The 19,502-nt window shown below is 39.4% G+C and overlaps 2 protein-coding genes across 2 annotated transcripts; one reads left to right on the plus strand and one right to left on the minus strand.

Moving 5' to 3' along the window:
- Nucleotides 1–510: 510 nt before the first annotated feature.
- Nucleotides 511–2,673, minus strand: LOC141441866 (dynein light chain roadblock-type 2-like). The gene is made up of 4 exons (XM_074106764.1): nt 2,581–2,673; nt 2,426–2,504; nt 2,144–2,244; nt 511–1,364 (listed from the first exon to the last, which is right to left on the minus strand). The coding sequence occupies exons 1-4, from the start codon at nt 2,581–2,583 to the stop codon at nt 1,254–1,256; spliced, it is 294 nt and encodes a 97-aa protein (XP_073962865.1). The 5' UTR covers nt 2,584–2,673; the 3' UTR covers nt 511–1,253.
- A 97-nt stretch (nt 2,674–2,770) lies between these two features.
- On the plus strand, nt 2,771–17,708 carry LOC141441867 (uncharacterized). Its single transcript, XM_074106765.1, has 10 exons — nt 2,771–3,138; nt 3,581–3,772; nt 4,191–4,379; nt 4,798–4,919; nt 9,175–9,356; nt 9,801–10,024; nt 12,019–12,128; nt 12,305–12,414; nt 14,060–14,201; nt 14,837–17,708. Exons 1-10 carry the CDS (start codon nt 3,088–3,090, stop codon nt 14,958–14,960), a joined length of 1,446 nt encoding a protein of 481 aa, XP_073962866.1. The 5' UTR covers nt 2,771–3,087; the 3' UTR covers nt 14,961–17,708.
- Nucleotides 17,709–19,502: the final 1,794 nt, after the last annotated feature.

A 19,502-nucleotide genomic window follows, 5' to 3' on the forward strand; every position in this document is an offset into this window, starting at 1 on the left:
ATTTTATTTCTAATCTACGAGAGCTCAAAATTTAACCTATAAAAACGTATGAAGTACTTATTTGAAACTGCTTTGTTTTCTTAAAATTTGAGCTCTTAGGGGCCATCTATAAAGTACGTCACACTAGTTTTTGATCCTTTTAAAACCCTCCCCTTGTCACACGTATTGCTATGAAATAATTAATGTGTGACATACTTTATGGATGACCCCTTACCTTTCTTGAATTCTGGCGTAGCTAGGTTGTGACCAAAAGCCCTGGGGTAAACAATAAACTAAACTATTTCAAATCATTTGTTCCGTATTCCGAACGTGGGAGAAATTTTTACTAGTTCAATTTAGGGGTCCGAGCCCCCTGAGTTTGGGCACTGCCCCGTCTAGCCCTCCGGTAGCTACGCCACTGCTTGAACTCATCCTCCCACTAACAAGTAAATAATATAATAAAATTTTAAGTAAATCAAACACGGTTACTGCAGTAAATGTTTTATTCGTGTTTTTTTTTTCTAAATAAGTAATATGAAATCATCACTTATACGTAAAAGCCGTTAGACATGAATTAATAAATAAAAAATATCCCTACTTTTGCACTTATGATAAACGTTAACGTTGATTTCTTTCTTCACAAAGTTTATCTCATAATAGCTGCAGTATTTAGAAGAATACAAAACCTTAAACCTGGATGTTGAATGAATTTTTTTTTACTGAACTTCATCAGAAAAAGTGATGCAAAATATGTGATGACTATCTGAAGATTTATCAGGTTGTAGCCATGTGTAATGAACTTATTTACTTAGGCAGGGCATGAGCAAAAGGAAATGATTATATCACTACCTGCAGCAAACTACTAATATGCATACAATATTGCTAGTCCCATTATCAATAAATTTTATCATGACAATTAGTTATGTCTGATTGATAATGATGAAAACTTATTTTATGGTGTGATATGATAATGTGGTAGCATCCAATGTGTAGGGTTAAAAAATTACCATTTCATAACAATACCACTACACGAGTTACAAAAGTAATGCGACAATCTGAATAATGGTACATTCCCATCAGATAAGTGTGTCAGTGTTGTTAGCTTCTAGATTACTGTGCAGAAAATTCTTGAGAGTGATTTAACAGATGCACACACTTAATTGGTGCGACTAGATATTTCTGTTATGAAATCAGATTTCCAAAGGTAATAATTTAACAAATTTAGTTTCCACACTGAGCAGTGCGCTTCTATAGTAGATGAAATTTGCATTTGATTAGTCAGATGTATTTTGTATGACAATGAGTATGAATTCACGGTCCGGAGCAATCAATATCTCATGTCTTTTACTTCTCACGCGCAGGAATGTCAAGTCATTTGAAGAGTCCTGGAAAAGAAGTAAATTTTTATGGGTTATTCCCACCTATTTTGATCAGTGGTAACATCTTTTACCACTGGGAAAAAAAAACCCAGTAGTTACCACCAATTACTTTAGTGGTAACAGATAGGAAAATATTTGCGATAAGATAAAATAACTCCATAAATATTGAATACAATAGAACCTTTTTTAATATGTTGACAATAAACTGTTGAAAATTAAGTTACCACTGATATCAAATTGGTGGTAAGTGTGGTAACAGGTGGGAATAACCCGTTTTTATTTTTCTTATAGGCATGCATTTTTTACCAGGATTCACAGTTTGGGTCATATTGTTATGTATCATAGCTGAGTGTGCCTTTCTGTGAGTCTATAAATTTGTTGCCTGCAATATTATTTATAACCTCCTGCCGCCTAGTGTCCTATATATAGGACGTAATGTAATGTGACATTGATCTCCGAGTCATAAAACAATAATTTTGCTTGGGCCACAAGAAGATAAATGCAAAAGTAACTGCTGAACTGATGACGAAATTTGGTAAGAAAATAGTTTTTTAAGTAAGGAGAGGATTCCCATGGGAGAATTTTAAACAAATTCTTCACAGGTGGAGTTGCAGGCAACATTTTTTTTATAATATGATCTTGTCTGTTTGGGGAGTGTATAGCACAACACTACAAAATGCATTATTCACTATAGACATGCCTTGCTGAATGTAAAGATATGATTAAACATTTTCAGGCTGTTTTATGGGAACAGGATGTGATAAAAAAAAGAATGTTTTCCTTACCATTTCCCTGACCACATTCTTTGCCTTTTCTGTTAGTTGCCCAATGAGACCAGAGTACAAGACCGAAGTAGCATTATCCAGAGAGCTCTTGATAGGGATTCCTGAAACCAGTATGTAAATGGTTTATTATAATAACTACCAGTATGTTGTGTGTATATGAAAATTATACAAAGTTGTTTACAGATTAGTAATTGTAAGAAATCGAGGTTTTCGAGAAAATTGCAACGAAAAAATCATTAAATATCGAAAGTAACTATAGTAACGTGAGAAAATCGACCAAACCTTCGTGATTCACGATTATCACTCCCATAACGCCTTTATGGGCCTGAATCCGCTTGATAGTTTCCTCTACTTCAGTAGCCTGGAACATAGGAATACGTTACAACACTCGTGGGAAATTCGATTACATACAAGCTATTATAATATAAAGAAAGTACCATTTTTTCATAAAAATTATGAAGAATCGCACTCGCAACCGTATTAGTCCGTAAGCTCACGTCAAATTAATCAGTCAAGTTTACGTTTACGTCGCAATGACAAATCCCTCCCACCCAATTGCAATACAAAACAAACCAATCAGATAGTAGGAATGTTAAAAGTTCCTCATCCCGATTGGTTCTTTCACATGAAAGATGGAAAGATTGGTTCTTTATGCCCAATCGTGTGCTTTTGTAGAAATAAAATTGCAATGCTGTCTAAGCTAAGTGTAAAAACGTGTGCAAAATCATCAGGTAAAAGAAAACAAAATTGTCAACTTGACGTTTTGTCCTCAGTGACAAAAGGGTGACAAACTTTTTCAGCACCTCGAATCTGCAAGATACGGTACGAGAATTTGTTTAGTATGGCAAATTTCGTACGGTAATAGCAAAACTATAACATTGAAACTAAAGAGGAGTTTATCTTGAATGTAAATTTGACTAAAATGCATTTTGTCTGAGAGAACAATGAACGATAGCGCGGCAGAATGCTCAGAAACTCTGGACCCTAGAGTGCAGGTACTGGTAATCGATATTATTGAAGGTAACAGAGTGTTACGGAGTCAGGATAAGACGGTTAAGATCCAGAACGTCTGCGGAAGACGTCAATTGAGATTGCTCTATTCTAATTTGCAGTTATTTATATTATTTTATGTAAGCATAGGTATGAAAAGTCTTTGTTTTCTTTTGACTAGTTTTTCTCGGTCCTAACATAATGCCAGTATTTTTTATTTAAATTATAATCAGTCGGGTCTTGTAGCGTAAGCATTGTTAGCATTATTCAGAAAATTTCGAATTAATTCTGAAATATTTACATAAATTAACACAATACATAAATTAAATTAGCCTTAAGATAATATGTACAGTTTAATTTGAATTCACTGAATTTGTTAATGATATGTTAACATAATCATTTTATTATTTAATATATTGAAATGCAAAACAAGCAATTGTTTAATAGATTGAGCTGGAACGCTTAAACACAGCAACTGATGAGATCAACCGTCTGGAAGTAGAGTTGGACGAGGCCCGCCTGGTGTTCCGTCGGCTGCTAGCCGAAGGTCACCTCCGAATACAGCAGCTCACCAAGAAACTCGGCACCAGCGTACATAAAGCCAGACCTTACTATGAAGCTAGATTTAGGGCTAATATTGTAAGTAAGATTTGAAGTACTTAATTCTAGAGGCAGTAAGTAAACTTGTGATTTTGTAAATAAGTCATTGTTGTATTGGATCAGTGACAATATGATACATTTGAAATAGTGTAGTGTATTATCGGCGTATCTCTGGGGGTAGTAACACACGACTATGAGAAAGAGAAGGCAACTATTTGGACTGGCTATTACGCGGCGTTTATGAGGTGACTGACTGATTGATCGGCGTGAGCGCCGCGTATCGAGTGAGATGACCGAGCGAATGATTGAAACAAATGAATGTTAGACGTCGTGCTTGGCTGGCGGGAACATAGTGACCATAATAACACCACTTTAAATGAAAATTTTTAAGTGTTGGGACTTCTTTACTTTAGTCCAACTGTAGTTGTTATTAAAACAATTGCTCAACACCCAACAGACATCGCAAGAGCTCCAAGCAGCGACTATCACGTACGACAAAGCCAATAGCGCGCACGCGGCGGCGCGCGAGATGGTGTTCCTCGCGGAGCAGGGGCTGGCGCGGCTCGCCGCAGGCTCGGACGGCGGCGTCACGCTCGACCCCGCCTGGCAGGAGATGCTCAATCATGCCACGCACCGCGTCAACCAGGTACCAAGCGGGCCAAAGCTGTGATCCAAAGCCTCTGTGACAAAATATCAAATTTCATCCAAACCCGTCCATTGGAAAATTGACGAAAAAAAAACCCATACAAAATGTTCATGGGTTTTCCGTCCGTCGGTCTGCCGAGACCGATTTAGATGTAATTTTGTATGTAAGTTTCAATCAGGTCAGGAACCTACGGACAGAAAACCCATGATCATTTTGTATGGGAAAATGTTTTTTCTTTTATTTTTATTTTTCGACATTTTTCCAATGTTTTTAACAGTTATTCTGCTATTCGGGACGGAGACAAATACTACAAATCTAAAACCATGAAAATCGATCCAGCCATTCTCGAGTTATAAGTGTTTGAAACGAAACAAACCCGACTTTGTTTTACAATTAAGATATGTTCTGTTGCGTGCAGGCGGAGTGCGAGCGCGCGTCAGCGACGGTAACGCAGCGCAGCAAGGCGGCCGCGCACCGCGCCGCCGCGGCGCTCGTCCACCAGTTACAGAGCTCGCTCAAGCGACACATCGCCAAGTCCAGGTAACCTGACCTGAGACCGTATCGTCCAACACGCAGCCGCCTCGTATTCACCTTCTCTTTCTGACAGAAAACCGTGTGACAGAAAGAGTTGATGAAAACCATTGTGCTTCCGAGTGTGTTAGGTAGACCTTGTTGTGTAACGTAAAATGATCCCAACGTTTTCACCACTTCTTTCTACCACACGGCGTAAAACGAGTGTAGAAAAGGCGGGGCTACTACGAAATACGAAAATCGAAGTTTGTGTCGTTCCATCCTTCTGACGCTTAAACTATTTTACGAGAGTGAGAGTGACGGTACGATACGAACTTCGATTTTCGAATATCGGAGTAGAGCTCAAGATGATGAATGCAAATGCGAACGTCAGCGCGTCAGGCAATACGATCTCTGGTCTGTGCTCATTATAGCTTGCTACATAGCAGTATCAAAGTTCTATGCTTTTTGTAGAGTTTAGAACTCCTTTCCTGTGATCAACCAGTGAAGTAAACATTGAAACACCATCTTTGGAGCCATCGGCGAATTATGTCGCTCCAATATATTCTAAAATCAATGTTCGTCTCCGTCACTCTCGTATTTAATGCTTTAAACGTTAGTGGGACGGCACGACCCGAATTTTGAATTTCGAAATTCCTAGTCCCCTTCCCCCAAATTAATAGCGTAATTTTTGAATGGCCCACTTTCTTATCTTAGACACAATTACCGTAGACGAGAAAGCATGTTTTTGGAACGCCTATTTGATTACACTATTTCTTTACATAGTAATTTAATTACCTTTTAACATTTTTCATTAAGCTACTCCTTGTCATTCAAACCAAAAACTAATCATACAACAGTGTCATTTTTAAAACACTTTTTTTTGGCCTTCTGACCTACAAGGAATAGCATTGAGCTTGTTTTTTTCATTATCAGTTTTTTGCCTTAGTGATCGAGTAGCTAAGTAGCCTACACTGACCGCCGCACCCACAATGCTTTCACACTATTCTTAACACAATCACTTAAGTTATGGATGAGCTCATCATTGATTTGAACTAATAAGTATTCAAATTTATTTTCATGACAAGTAGCTGTGACGATTGATATAAGATCAAACTTCTATTTATTCTTAATCTTAATACAGTATAATTAAACTATTGATTTGTAATGTAAAAAATGTAAACAAATATAATAACCTAACCAAGAAAGAAGAAAAGAAGAAGTTGCAAAACCCCCGACTTTGTCACTTCAAAATTGAATATCTCAAAAACGGCTGAACCGATTTTGATAACACATGTCTAAGAATTATCGCTAGAAAACCTGCTTTCAAATAAAAAAACCGCATTCAAATCGGTCCACCCGTATTAAGAGCTACGGTGCCACAGACAGACAGACACACAGACATACAGACACACATAGCAGTCAAACTTATAACACCCCTCTTTTTTGCGTCGGGAGTTAAAAAGCTTTTTTTTGCTCGAACAGGATTTAAACCCGAAACTGATGGCTTTAACCAAACCATAAGCTCCGTGTTCAACCTTACTCACATTAACATTATTAATACCACATAAACTTGTCATATTGTTTAGTAGCGTTTAATGCCCGATTTTTCAATCGCGTGGGACGAAATGAGGGCTATCGTTTTTTGTCTCACTAGATGGCGCACTGTAGCGTGAGGTTTTTAAGTATGGCTTTCAAAGTCTGTTATTACGGGCGTGAAAACAAAGTTTAGATTAAAATCATATTTAATACACCTTAAAACCGTACCATAAAAATATCGAGCATGCCACAGTGTTGCATAGTCCCCGTTTTGTTCGGAAAAAAGGGAGGACAAAGGTTTCCGAAAGACAAAACTGTCTCAAAACACAGACATTCATTGCCCCGGAACGCATATTTGCTATAATTAATTTCAGATATTGCAAAATATTCACAAATTTATTCTAATTATAAATAAACCCGCGTAGCTCACCCAAAAACTATGAGATTTGACATTTCGGAGACCTCACGCTACACTAGCGCCTCTAGTGGCGAATTCACACGCGATAGCCCCCATTAGAGCAAGTTACTTATACTTTCTGCCATCGACCTGTGTTTAAGTGGATGACGGCAATGTCGGTAGTAGACGTATCTTACGTGTCATAAGAAGTCAAGCTTTGATTTGTGAAAGTTGATTTTACCATGAACCCAAACCAAGTCAGTCTCGCATTTTTCCAAACGGTAATAAATTATTCAGTAATTCCAGGTCACAATTGTGTTAAAAAACATTATTTAGCCCTGAACAGTACATTATTTTTCAAATGATTTGTTAATCGGATGAGTTGTCAAATAAATGATACATACACAGAATCTGTGGTGAATCGAATTTGGACAGATCGTAAAAAGTAAGTCAATTGTTTGGTCTCAAAATATCCCATTGTGAGAATGACTGACGGAATTCAGTTATTTTCAAATGAAATGCGCCTATGACGCTCAAAAATTGACAAGCTGTAGCATCCGCTTCAATACAGGTCCGTGCTCTCTAGTTCTACGCACGATCTTGTAAATAGCTATTTCTGCTTGTGTAGTGGCCGCACGCCGCGCCTGCGGAGCCGCCGTCGCACCCACGGTACTTCATTTTTTATTCTTTTGCATGTCAATCTTAACTTAAACTAACCTCTATTATACCAGAGGCCTTATTGTCTAAGACGGGGCTTCCCAAACTTTTTCAGTTCACGGCGCACTTTTGTGACTTAGTATTTCGTCACGACGCAATGTCTAACTCAGGGATGGGGAAACTTTTTCCTTCGCGTGCCAATATACAGCATTTTACGGTAATTACTGACAAAGTAACACACTGCACTTCTGAAGTAACTATTCACGATTCGATACACATAAAAAACTGTTATTAAGAGCTTTCCAAGTCGATGCTGGTACTAAAAATGTCGAGACAAAAGGGAGTATCCCAAAAATCTTTATTTCGGTAATAACTCGAAAACCGTGCAACTTTTACTGGGGTCATGTTAGGTTGGTTAGGTTCCTCTTGAGCTGGCCTACCTCTGGTGTCACTGTGACTTGGTACTTCTGGGACACCCTGTATACTAACGAAATATATGGCGGGCTAAGTTGTTGCATTTTTGGCTATATTATTTACTGAAATAATAAAAATAATGATATCTATTTTCTGAAACACTAATTTATTGTGCAATATTTTCGATTTTCGCTCATCCCGCCCGCGTTCGCGAAACAATGCGTGATTGTTGCACGCAAGCTGGCCATTGCCAATGAGAATGATATTTCTAATAATACGAAATCTTCTCTTGATTTTTGTTTGATGGTCGCGGGCCGGATTTCAAGCCTTCGCGGGCCGGAGATGGCCCGCGGGTCGCAGTTTCCCCATCCCTCTAACTTGATGAATCAGCGTGGGTAAATATTCAGCGTTTTTTTTTTTTTCATTTCTCATTACCGTTTCAGCGAGTAGTACTAAAAGAGATGATGCTCAGAGTTACATTTTTATGAAAATAAAGACATTACCCGATGCTAAATCCAGCGCGATCAAACTTCTTGTGACTTGTCTTTTCGTTCTGCTACCTAATAAGCGTGGGATGGTAATGAAGTTTAACCGACCGGTCAACGCTCGAATATTCACCCGGCTACAGTAGCAGTGGCGTGGCGCCGTAACAACTCGATTTCCACCAGCTTCTGAGTTGTCAAGAGCCCCAAGTCGCGGCGCAACGTTAAGGCTGTGTTTCTACCAGAGATGTGCGAGGATGTGTTGTGGGGAATTTGTTTTTCATGAGCCAATAGAAATGCTTAGTTTACCTCGCCTTCCGCTCAGCTGTTTCCACTAGAGACGTGCTGTGCGAGAATAGGTAAATGAAGCGTTTTTATTGATTTTCCTACTTAATATTATAGATGTGAAAGTTTGTGAGTGAGTATGTTTGTTACTTCTTTACGCTGAAAAGGCTGGACGTGTTTGAATGAAATTTGGCAAAAAGTTAGTTTATAACCTGGGTTAAAACATAGGATACTTTTTATCCCGATATTCCCACGGGATAGGGATAAAATCTCGAAATAACAACCGGCTTAGAGTCATGAAATTTGGCATGGGTGTTTCAATTTGCCGTCAATGAAAACCACGATGTAATTTTAGGGAATCCCCACTAGATCTAATGATTTACGCGTGCGAGGCCGCGGGTAAACGCTAGTTGGTTAATGAAAAACACATTCCTCTCCGCCCATCTTTGGTGGGGACGCAGTCAAAGGTACCCCTGGTCTAAGGGCATAATAAAGTTTGGGAAACTTGCAGGCCGTACTTCGAGGAGAAGGCCCGTATCAACGCAGCCCTGGAGGGCCAGAAGGCGCGCATCCAGGCCCTCGAGGTGCAAGTGGCCGACGCCAAGCAGCAGTACTCCTCCGCGCTGCGGAACCTCGAACGGATCTCTGATGAGATACACAAGCACCGCTCTAGGAGACAGTCGGCTAGAAATGGTCAGTTATTCTGTTTTGTAGGGTACGATTATAGCACGATATTCCGTATTTTTTGACCCGGAATGAACGATAATCTTCAATATTTTTAGAATTTTTATTTTTGTATTTCTTGTCCATTATTGTTGTTCATTCCGGGTCGACAAATACAGATCGTACTTTAATCGCACTCTTATATATCTCTACCTATAGTCCTATTATAAAATACCCTTGTAAATCGTACTTTGCCGTACCGTGTCTGGGTGGAACCTTGTGCTACTAATGTCACGTGGAAATTCTATATTTTCGTCAAGGAAATCATAGTGAAATTGATTATTGAAAGGTTCCATTATCTTACAAGAGTTTTGTTCAACTGTACATAGGTAGGGATTTTATTTTTTGGGATCGCAGCCTGCGTCCGAAAAGTTCGACTAGCGTCTAACTAACCGAAGGTTGTTACTCCAGCAGGCTCCGACATAGACCGGGCGTCGACGACGACCGACGCAGCCAGCGACACGAGCACCATCGGCGCGCTGGAGGAGCTCTGCGACCACAGCGCCGACGCGTCCGTGCGCGAGTGGCTGCGCCGCGCCGCCGCCGAGCGCCCCGAGCGCGCCGAGCACCCCGAGCGCCCCGAGCGCCGCGAGGACACCTGGACAGAGATAGACCTGGACTACTCCAGCCCCGAAGAGGTACGAGCAGTGGCGTAGTGTGGGCGGAAGAAAATGTTCCCATCCTCTTATTTAGGTCAATTTAAAAACTATAGTGTACGAGATGTCATTCTTATAACATTCATTTATAAAAAAACGATTCCCCGATTTCGTCACAGTATAATGGAACAAGATCCCATGGCAGCCAGACCTTCGTTATAGTATAAAGGCTGAAAGTTTTTTATATATAGTTTTAACGCTTTGAAAAAAATCACGTATCAAACGACATAAAATTTCACCTCAGATTCGTCTACTATAAAATAAAACTCAAATTTGTATATATTTTGTTCGGAATGATTTTAAAAATCACTTCCTTCATCGCCAGACACTTTGTAGGGGTGCAACCGGCGGCCAGACAACCCTAAAGTATGTTAAAATAGACGCCGTTTAAACGGATAGACCGATTTCGATGTGTTTTTTATGTGAAACCTAGTTTTTTTGCGGTATGTTCTTAGCTATGTTTCATTAAAGAAATATCATTGTTACCATTTTTGCGATATTGAATTTTGAAATGACAAAATCATCATGTGGCTTACTCAAAGTCAAAGTCAAAGTCAAAATATCTTTATTCAATTTAGGCTACAACAAGCACTTATGAATGTCAAAAAAAACCACCACCGGTTCGGAAAAACCTCTGCAGAGAAGAATCCGGCAAGAAACCCAACGAGGTATTTTTTTCAAACAGATTTACAATTATTATTAAATTACATGTATACATCACAAGTATTTAACACAACTTTATTTTTAACACAGTAGGTTCGCTATTTGAAGGGATCGCTAATGCGGATCGGAATTATTTCCAAATATCCCTGTCCATGATATAATCATTAACTTTATAATACGCCTTTGATATTAATGTCTTCTTGACAATAGATCTGAATTTTGTATCCGTTTCATTTATAATATTTTTTGGAATTTTATTATAAAAACGTATGCAATTTCCCAGAAAAGACTTTTTGGTTTTAGCCAGTCTGTAAGATGGAACTTTAAGCTTCCCTGTGTTTCTAGTAGCCTTTGGCTTATCGACGTTAGTGGGAAAATCACATATGTTCTTCCTAACATACATGATTATTTCAAAAACATAAAGCGACGGCAGGGTTAGGATATCTGTTTCCTTAAAAAAAGATCTTAAAGATTCACGCGTCTTCAAATTATAAATTGCTCTAATTGCTCTCTTTTGTAAGATAAAAATTGACTCAATGTCTGCAGCAGATCCCCATAAAATAAGGCCGTACGAAATAATGCTGTTAAAGTAAGCAAAATACACCAACCGTGCCGTCGCCACATCGGGTAGCTGCCGTATTTTCCAAACTGCAAAAGCAGCAGAGCTCAATCTACCCGTGATTGCTGTGACGTGAGGTCCCCACTGTAGTTTAGAATCGAGCGTTATTCCTAAAAATACTGTTGATTTTACAAATTCAATAGTTTGACCATTTAACTTTATATTAGAAACTGAATTCGAGCTAGATGAATTTATCAACGAGAATTTAATACATTTAGTTTTCTTAGGATTTAGTAACAAATTATTGGCAGCAAACCATGCGGATATCACGGACAGGGTTTCATTGGGCTCAATGAAGTCGGTATCTTTTCTACTAACCTTGAACAGTAAAGACGTGTCGTCAGCAAACATAACTATACCCGACTTTTGGCTTACCATATAAGTAAGGTCATTTACATAAATAAGATACAGGAATGGGGCAAGAATGGATCCTTGAGGCACTCCCATTTCGACCACAGATCCCTCCGATACCGTTCCGTTAATCGCTACCTTTTGCTTTCTTTGTGTGAGGTAAGATTTAATGAGTTCTAAAGCGAGGCCACGAATGCCATAAAAATTTAACTTACAAATTAAAGTATCATGATCCACACAATCAAAAGCTTTCGAAAGGTCGCAGAATACACCTATAGCGTCATGTGATTCCTCCCAAGCTTGCAATATGCTGTGTTCTTATGCTTACTATGATGTGTTCCAGGTAAGCTTCGAGAAGTGTTCGCTGCGGCCGCGCTCGTCACCGGAGGCGCCGTCGCCGCCGGGCGCGCTCGACTCCAAGGTGTCGGCCGCCTCGCCGCGACGCATCATACGGTTGGTGGCACTAGCGTATTAAAAGTTTGCATTCATTATAGGCTAGTGTACTAAAATAATCTAATTAGTCTAAGTTGCGAGTAAACCGTACTAAGTTGATGATGGTGGTGTTTTTTTTTGTAATATCTAGAATCGCTGATATAGCTGGTTGACGTTAGCGTATTGACTATCAGCAGGTCGGTGGACCGCAGCGCGGCTCTGCGCGCGGAACTAGAGAAGGGCCGGCGCCAGTCGCTGGACGCTCTGTTCCACGACACCGGGGAAAAGGTCAAGGAGATGTTTCAAGGTCAGTCACGGGGTTACCAGGGGACTATTAGCAGGTCGGTGGACCGCAGCGCGGCTCTACGCGCGGAACTAGAGAAGGGCCGGCGCTAGTCGCTGGACGCTCTGTTCCACGACACCGGGGAAAAGGTCAAGGAGATGTTTCAAGGTCAGTCACGAGGTTACCAGGGGACTATTAGCAGGTCGGTGGACCGCAGCGCGGCTCTACGCGCGGAACTAGAGAAGGGCCGGCGCTAGTCGCTGGACGCTCTGTTCCACGACACCGGGGAAAAGGTCAAGGAGATGTTTCAAGGTCAGTCACGAGGTTACCAGGGGACTATTAGCAGGTCGGTGGACCGCAGCGCGGCTCTACGCGCGGAACTAGAGAAGGGCCGGCGCTAGTCGCTGGACGCTCTGTTCCACGACACCGGGAAAAGGTCAAGGAGATGTTTCAAGGTCAGTCACGGGGTTACCAGGGGACTATTAGCAGATCGGTGGACCGCAGCGCGGCTCTACGCGCGGAACTAGAGAAGGGCCGGCGCCAGTCGCTGGACGCTCTGTTCCACGACACCGGGGAAAAGGTCAAGGAGATGTTTCAAGGTCAGTCACGGGGTTACCAGGGGACTATTAGCAGGTCGGTGGACGCAGCGCGGCTCTACGCGCGGAACTAGAGAAGAGCCGGCGCCAGTCGCTGGACGCTCTGTTCCACGACACCGGGGAAAAGGTCAAGGAGATGTTTCAAGGTCAGTCACGGGTTACCAGGGGACTATTAGCAGGTCGGTGGACCGCAGCGCGGCTCTACGCGCGGAACTAGAGAAGGGCCGGCGCCAGTCGCTGGACGCTCTGTTCCACGACACCGGGGAAAAGGTCAAGGAGATGTTTCAAGGTCAGTCACGGGGTTACCAGGGGACTATTAGCAGGTCGGTGGACCGCAGCGCGGCTCTACGCGCGGAACTAGAGAAGGGCCGGCGCCAGTCGCTGGACGCTCTGTTCCACGACACCGGGGAAAAGGTCAAGGAGATGTTTCAAGGTCAATCTCGGGGTTACCAGGGGACTATTAGCAGGTCGGTGGATGTGTATGTTACAAGTTCAGCGACGGTTGCCATTCTACTTTTATGGGAGTAGGAATTTTAGGAGGAATATTTCTCTGTCTGTATGTTTGGGACATCGTAGGCTCTCATACGGAGGGACCGATTTCGATGCCGGTTTTTTAATGTGAAAGTGCGTTTCCTTGCGGCGATTCTTCATGCGGATGTTTCATTAAAACTGGGTCAACAATTTTTGAGATACTGAACTTTTAAATGACAAAATCATAAATTTTTCAACGTTTCTAGGTTGGTTAGGTTATAACAGCATGTTTTAGTTATAATTTATGCAAGGTCGTCTTAGGCTATGCGGGGGTCCTGGGGCACACAAGAACTTGGGCTCCATTTGGAAATTAAAGAAAGTGAATGATACATTTTTTCTGCTGCTAATATGCTACAATTCAAATATACATGTATAAATATGATTAAGATACTGGCTTACAGGTTTTCTTTCGAGCAAAATCTACATTACAACTTTTTTTTTTTATGTGAATGTACCGGCCTTTCGGGGGGCCCCTGAGCTGGGTGGCCCTGGGCGCGGGCCCCGTGTGCCCTAATGGTGAAGTCGGCATTGTATGTGGGCAGGCTTGTCGCTGTTCGGCGAGCGCGGGTCGTCGTCGGCGCCGCGCACGCCGCGCCGCTCGCCGCCGCGCGCGCGCCGCTCGCACGGCTCCGACAGCTCGCAGCTCTCCGACGACCGACACTCCGATACCGACAGCTTGTACAGGTAATTAAAAAAACGAGTTTCGTACATGTAGATATCTATGAATATCCAGTGTTAGCAGACTCTCCTAAGCAAAATGTAGGCAGTGTGGGCTCGTTTTAGATGCTTACTGACAGACGGAGAGACAAATATTACAAATGGGCTTTCAGATTTTTCCCTGTGCAAATGTCATAGTTTTAGATCAACAAAAAGTACTCTGTCCATTTTGATTCCCTTGAGATGGTCGAACATGGGTCGTTTAATAAAGGACTCCGGTATTAACGATTTTCTTTACGCATTTACTTATGTTTCCCTTTTACCACACTAGTGGTACTACTTTTACCAATCTTGTTATTTATTATTGTTATATTAATTTCGTCTTCGGAACCTCCAGTATTTGTGATGAGCAATCCCAAATAAATTTATGACTATACAACTTCACAATTTGCAATCTCAGTTATATATGGAGCATTGTTTTGACTTCGGTCGACAATCATCATTTTTGTTTTTTGTGTATATATTTTAAGACCAAACTGAAGGCTGACATATACAATGCGATTTTAGTTATTCATCGTTAAAAATCTATCATTAAAAACGATACTCCGGTTTTAAATTTTTTCTTTAAGCATTTTACTCATGTTTCCCTTTTACCACTTTAGTGTGGAGATGCTGACGGATGACCAAATAGCATCCCTGATGTTAGACGCGCAACTGGAAGCGGTTTGCGAGCGGCTCGCGGGCGTCGCCTCGAGGCAACCGCAGTCACCTGAGGCCAGATACTGAATACCAGCTGAGGTAGGAAGAACTTACAAATGGAGCTATATACACACATAAATACATATACAATCTTGTGATACTGATGGGAAGCCTATGAGCTAAGGAGATGCATGTCACACGACAGTTTAAAGTTGCTTGGTGAAAGTGGAAGGGTTAGCTAGTTATTAGGTCTTGTTGGCGGGCGTGCGTCGGTGCCGATGCGATGGAAGGAAAGAAAGAAAAATATTTACGCAAATTCGGCACATAAGCTTACTTAGCAGAAACTTTTATACTACACCTCATATGTGGAGGATCTAGGGAATTTAGGCATAAAATGTGATAAGATCTATGAAGGAGGATGTTAAAGCTTATGTGCTTAAGTACGAGTAAGTCTAGGGATTATTAGTCTAGCAATTATTGGAAAATTGTAGCTGGCTTTTGGTATGGAGTTGGACGAAGAGCAGCTGCCAGTCGCAGTTAGCAGCAATCGTGGAGGCTTTAGTTAAAAGGGCGTGTGGATCATTTTGGACACGGAATAGAAAAATCAAAAGGAAATAGCTAAAGTCCCGATTTGCAGCGAAACCAGTGTCGCTGTAAACGCTCATAATGCTGTAATGCGTAAGGTCCTCACTGAAAATCATGCTGAGTGGGGACCTATTTAGCGTAATGTACCTATGTCTTTATCTGTTCTATGTTTGTTTTATGGCGTTAAATAAATGTATTTTCTTTCTTTCTTTCAATTTGAAATATTGGCGATTATTGGTCGTAATTTCGATTCGAAAAAAGTAATAACTGCTGAAACGGTAACATAAATCAATGAAAATAGAGTATAATATGCTGCCACCTAGCGTGGAATAGCGGAAAGGTAATTGACAGCTGTTTATAAAAAAAAATGTCATCACCCCAGATCAGATTTCATCTATCTCAAATCTAATTAACAAGGAAATTAGCGTAACTATGTTCAATCAGACCTATTTATGATCAGCGTGTCTCATTGACATACCATTTCCACTTGTTTTTTTATTCCGTAATTTTGAGCTTCACATCTGCTCATCCACTTTTGCAGCTGACTGTAGGTGTACAAGTATGTACTTTATTATAAGGTTATCCTGGCAACTATACTTTTTTAAGAAGAGCAGGTGAATGTAACATTTAATATAATCTATGTTGAATCTCAGATCACATGTAAAATCCATCTTTAATTATTTCAAACATTACTGTGACTTTAGTTTTACTATTCTGACATTGCAATAATGCTAAAAAAACAAGTATATGTCGCGCAGACGTTGCTGTCTTATGTGTACCAGGTAAAATTGGTTTTAGTTCATAAAGTACAACTGCTCATTAAACACGTGATTGCCAATTTCTTAGTTAGTGTGCTTTTACTATTTTGTTTAGTGTGTGAGAGAATTAAAGATGGATAGTTTAGTTTTAAGTTGCGCGCTCAGTAGGCGGTGACTAAACAATTCTTGCCTAATGTTGTGAGCTAGAAGTATGCAATGCAAAAATATGAATAATTTTAGTATAAAAAAAAAACTAAGTATACATTCAGCAAATTATCAAATATTGCAAAATACGTAATAATTAAAAAAAACTTTGATCCCGATTATTAGCTTGTGAAGTCACTTATATTTTTTTTAAACCGGCCTAGTGCGTGTCGAGCCACGCGCAGTATAGGGTTCCGTAATAAAATAATATGCGACTATTACTAGTTAACTTGTAAAGCCCACTAGGCTGTGATAGTTTTCCTTTTTTTATTCATTATGAATACCACCATCATGTTTTTTTTTTTCAGATTTATCTAGCAAATGATTGAGCTTGTAACGGGGGGACACTTGCCTCTAATAAAAACTAGCACTTTAAAGCTTATGTTTACGATTGTAAACGGATCCCTTTTTTTCTTTCATTTGAAAGAATGGTCTTAGCAATGTTTTTGAAAGATCTTTCCAACATCCCTAAGTATGGGTTAAGACGAGAAAAAAAAATTAAGAGGCGATTCCCTAAAAAAAATCTTATCAAAATGTGGTTTTACCAGTTTGTCGGCGTGGTTAATACTCATGCAAAATTACAGTTTTCTAGCAGTAACAGTCTCTAAGCTACGCTGCGGACGGACGGACTTGGCGAAACTATAAGCTTTTCTTGTAGAACTAGGTAACCCTAAAAAGATGCAAAGCTATTAGAGTTATTTTTCCAAAAACTATTCACAAATAGACATATCAATAAATAAAAATGCTATTTTTATGAAGAAGCGTATTTTTAAACTATGGCAATTCTTTAATTGAGGACTGTCGTTGTGGCATTATTTTGGAGAGGCTTATGTCCAGCAGTGGACGTTGATATGACGTAGCGATGATAAGAATAATTAGATGAACATGCACATGTTGTCATGGTTTAAAAATTAACTTTTGAATATTTTTGCAATTCAAATAAAATAAAACAATGAAGAAGACGGTGTTCTCTATCATCGGGAGGAGGGATAATAATAAAATAATCTATACCTAATTAACGTAACAAAATAACGCTATTGGAATATTTATTACGCGATTCCGCTGCCAATATCCTACGTTAGTGCTTCGTTGAATTTAATAGATAATAAACAAAAACAAAATAATTAATTATAGTAAGTAAACCCAAACTTTGAGGTTGGTTCTAACTAACCCTCTGATTAAATTTAAGTTAAGAGTACAAGACCACAATATCATCAATTGCCATTGGCAATCTCTGTATTAGCTAGAGCTCTAGCGATGATTTTGTTCTGTATCATGGGTGTACTTGGGGGGGGGGGGGGGTTTATTTTCTCATACACACTACACGAAGACACCTACACGAAGTATAAGTATGTAGTATGTAGGGGAAACATATATTTAATTGCCCCCGAAATTAAATATATGTTTCCCCTACACACTACATACTTATACTTCGTGTAGGTGTCTTCGTGTAGTGTGTATGAGAAAATAAAAAAATGTAACCCCCCCCCTCTTCCTGGGCCAGAAGCTGGGTACACCCGTTCTGTATAGTATTAAAGAAAAACTTGATAAACCTGCTTGCTTTAGGTTAATAGGAATCAATTCAACGCAATAATAACTTAGACTAAGTATTGTAATGTCATCATAATAACGTATTTTTAAGAGGGATGACGCCTAAAGTTCTTGCCTATATCTAGACAATTTGTATGATATAGTAATTCATTAATTATTGAGAAGGAACAGTTTCCTGAACTCAATTATTTGTATATTCAGGCGTTACTTTTCAGAAACCTATAAAGTCGAACAGGAACAAATTATATGCGTGTCGCACAAACACAGCTGTACAAGCTTAGTTGCGGAGCAACAACGTACCTAAGTAATTGTTTCCTGTTCGTTTCCCTGAATTCATCTTTTTGTTAGTGTTGTTGAAAAAAAGTTTAGATGTTAAATATATATTTTTTAAAGTTTGATCACAAATTATGTTTCTTTTTAGAAAATACAGTATTATAATTTATTTTTGCAAGTAAGTTAAAATATGAAAGATCTCTTAGAAAGAATTACAGTCAATATTAGTGAAAAAACATCACAAAACCACAACACACAACACAATATCACAACCAATAATCACAATAATTAAAAGATAGAACTAGTTCAGATACACATATATAGCACAAATATAATTAATTTAAAACTGGAGAATTTCCCACAAAGTTTGTATCTCATTCTAGACTTCGATTTGCAAACTGGAAATTTTCTTTTTGTTAGCATGACTCAAAAAATTGCGGTAATGAAAAAAGGAAGTTTCCATACAAATTAATTAATAAACTTTGGGGAACTCCATTAATTAACCTCAGTTTTATTCGCCTTATCAATCTGCTTTGCAAGTCGGAGTCAATCAATGCAGGTGATACTGCAGTAAATGTGTTGTCGATCATACAACCGTTGAAGCATATGTTATTGAGGTGAATAATAAGTGATATGAATCATGCGATTTTTTTATTTTTTTTAGGTTAACAAAATGATCAAGTGTCTTATTAGACACATTTGCGAGAATAAGGGCATAGTTATCAGTCTCTGGTCGTTTGGTGTTATGTGAGAAATATCTATAATGTATTCTGTTACTCTAGGTACTGCATTACCAAACAAATACCTAGTTTTTTTTTTTCTATTTTGAGACTAATCGTTCCACAAAAGTTATCATTCAGATATGCATATGCCATTCTAAATTAGAAAATATCAAATTAATAATGTTTATGTACAAGGGATGCTTTATATGCATCTAAAATAATTTTGTTCGAATAAATAAAGACGGCATCTTATATATCGGTCACATATATACCCGGTGTCATCCACGAAGACGCGTGATTTTGTCAAAATTAGACATTAAAGACATTGTAATAAGAACCACGACACGCGTCATCGTGAATGACTCTACCTATAATTGATTATTACTGTCATTAGGGATATGCGAAACAGCTTAAGCCCTTAATTTATTTATTGGATCCGTAGAATCTTGAACAGTTTACTGATGAGAATTGTGTGATAATGAATAACTGTTATTAAAAGTACAACTATTACTTGTATACGTTTTTTTCTTCCGTGT

Source organism: Choristoneura fumiferana, chromosome 24 (assembly GCF_025370935.1).
Source record: "Choristoneura fumiferana chromosome 24, NRCan_CFum_1, whole genome shotgun sequence".
Taxonomy (NCBI): domain Eukaryota; kingdom Metazoa; phylum Arthropoda; class Insecta; order Lepidoptera; family Tortricidae; genus Choristoneura; species Choristoneura fumiferana.

Excerpts from the sequence above, each read along its gene's own strand:
- LOC141441866 (XM_074106764.1), bottom strand. Across the intron at positions 2,245-2,425 it reads GATAATCGTGAATCACGAAG|GAATCCCTATCAAGAGCTCT; the intron begins GTTTGGTCGATT and ends TACTGGTTTCAG. Across the intron at positions 1,365-2,143 it reads AGAATGTGGTCAGGGAAATG|GACTCTTCAAATGACTTGAC; the intron begins GTAAGGAAAACA and ends CTTCTTTTCCAG.
- LOC141441867 (XM_074106765.1), top strand. The coding sequence starts at position 3,088 with ATGAACGATAGCGCGGCAGAATGCTCAGAAACTCTGGACCCTAGAGTG. Across the intron at positions 4,920-9,174 it reads CGACACATCGCCAAGTCCAG|GCCGTACTTCGAGGAGAAGG; the intron begins GTAACCTGACCT and ends GGAAACTTGCAG. Across the intron at positions 9,357-9,800 it reads GAGACAGTCGGCTAGAAATG|GCTCCGACATAGACCGGGCG; the intron begins GTCAGTTATTCT and ends TTACTCCAGCAG.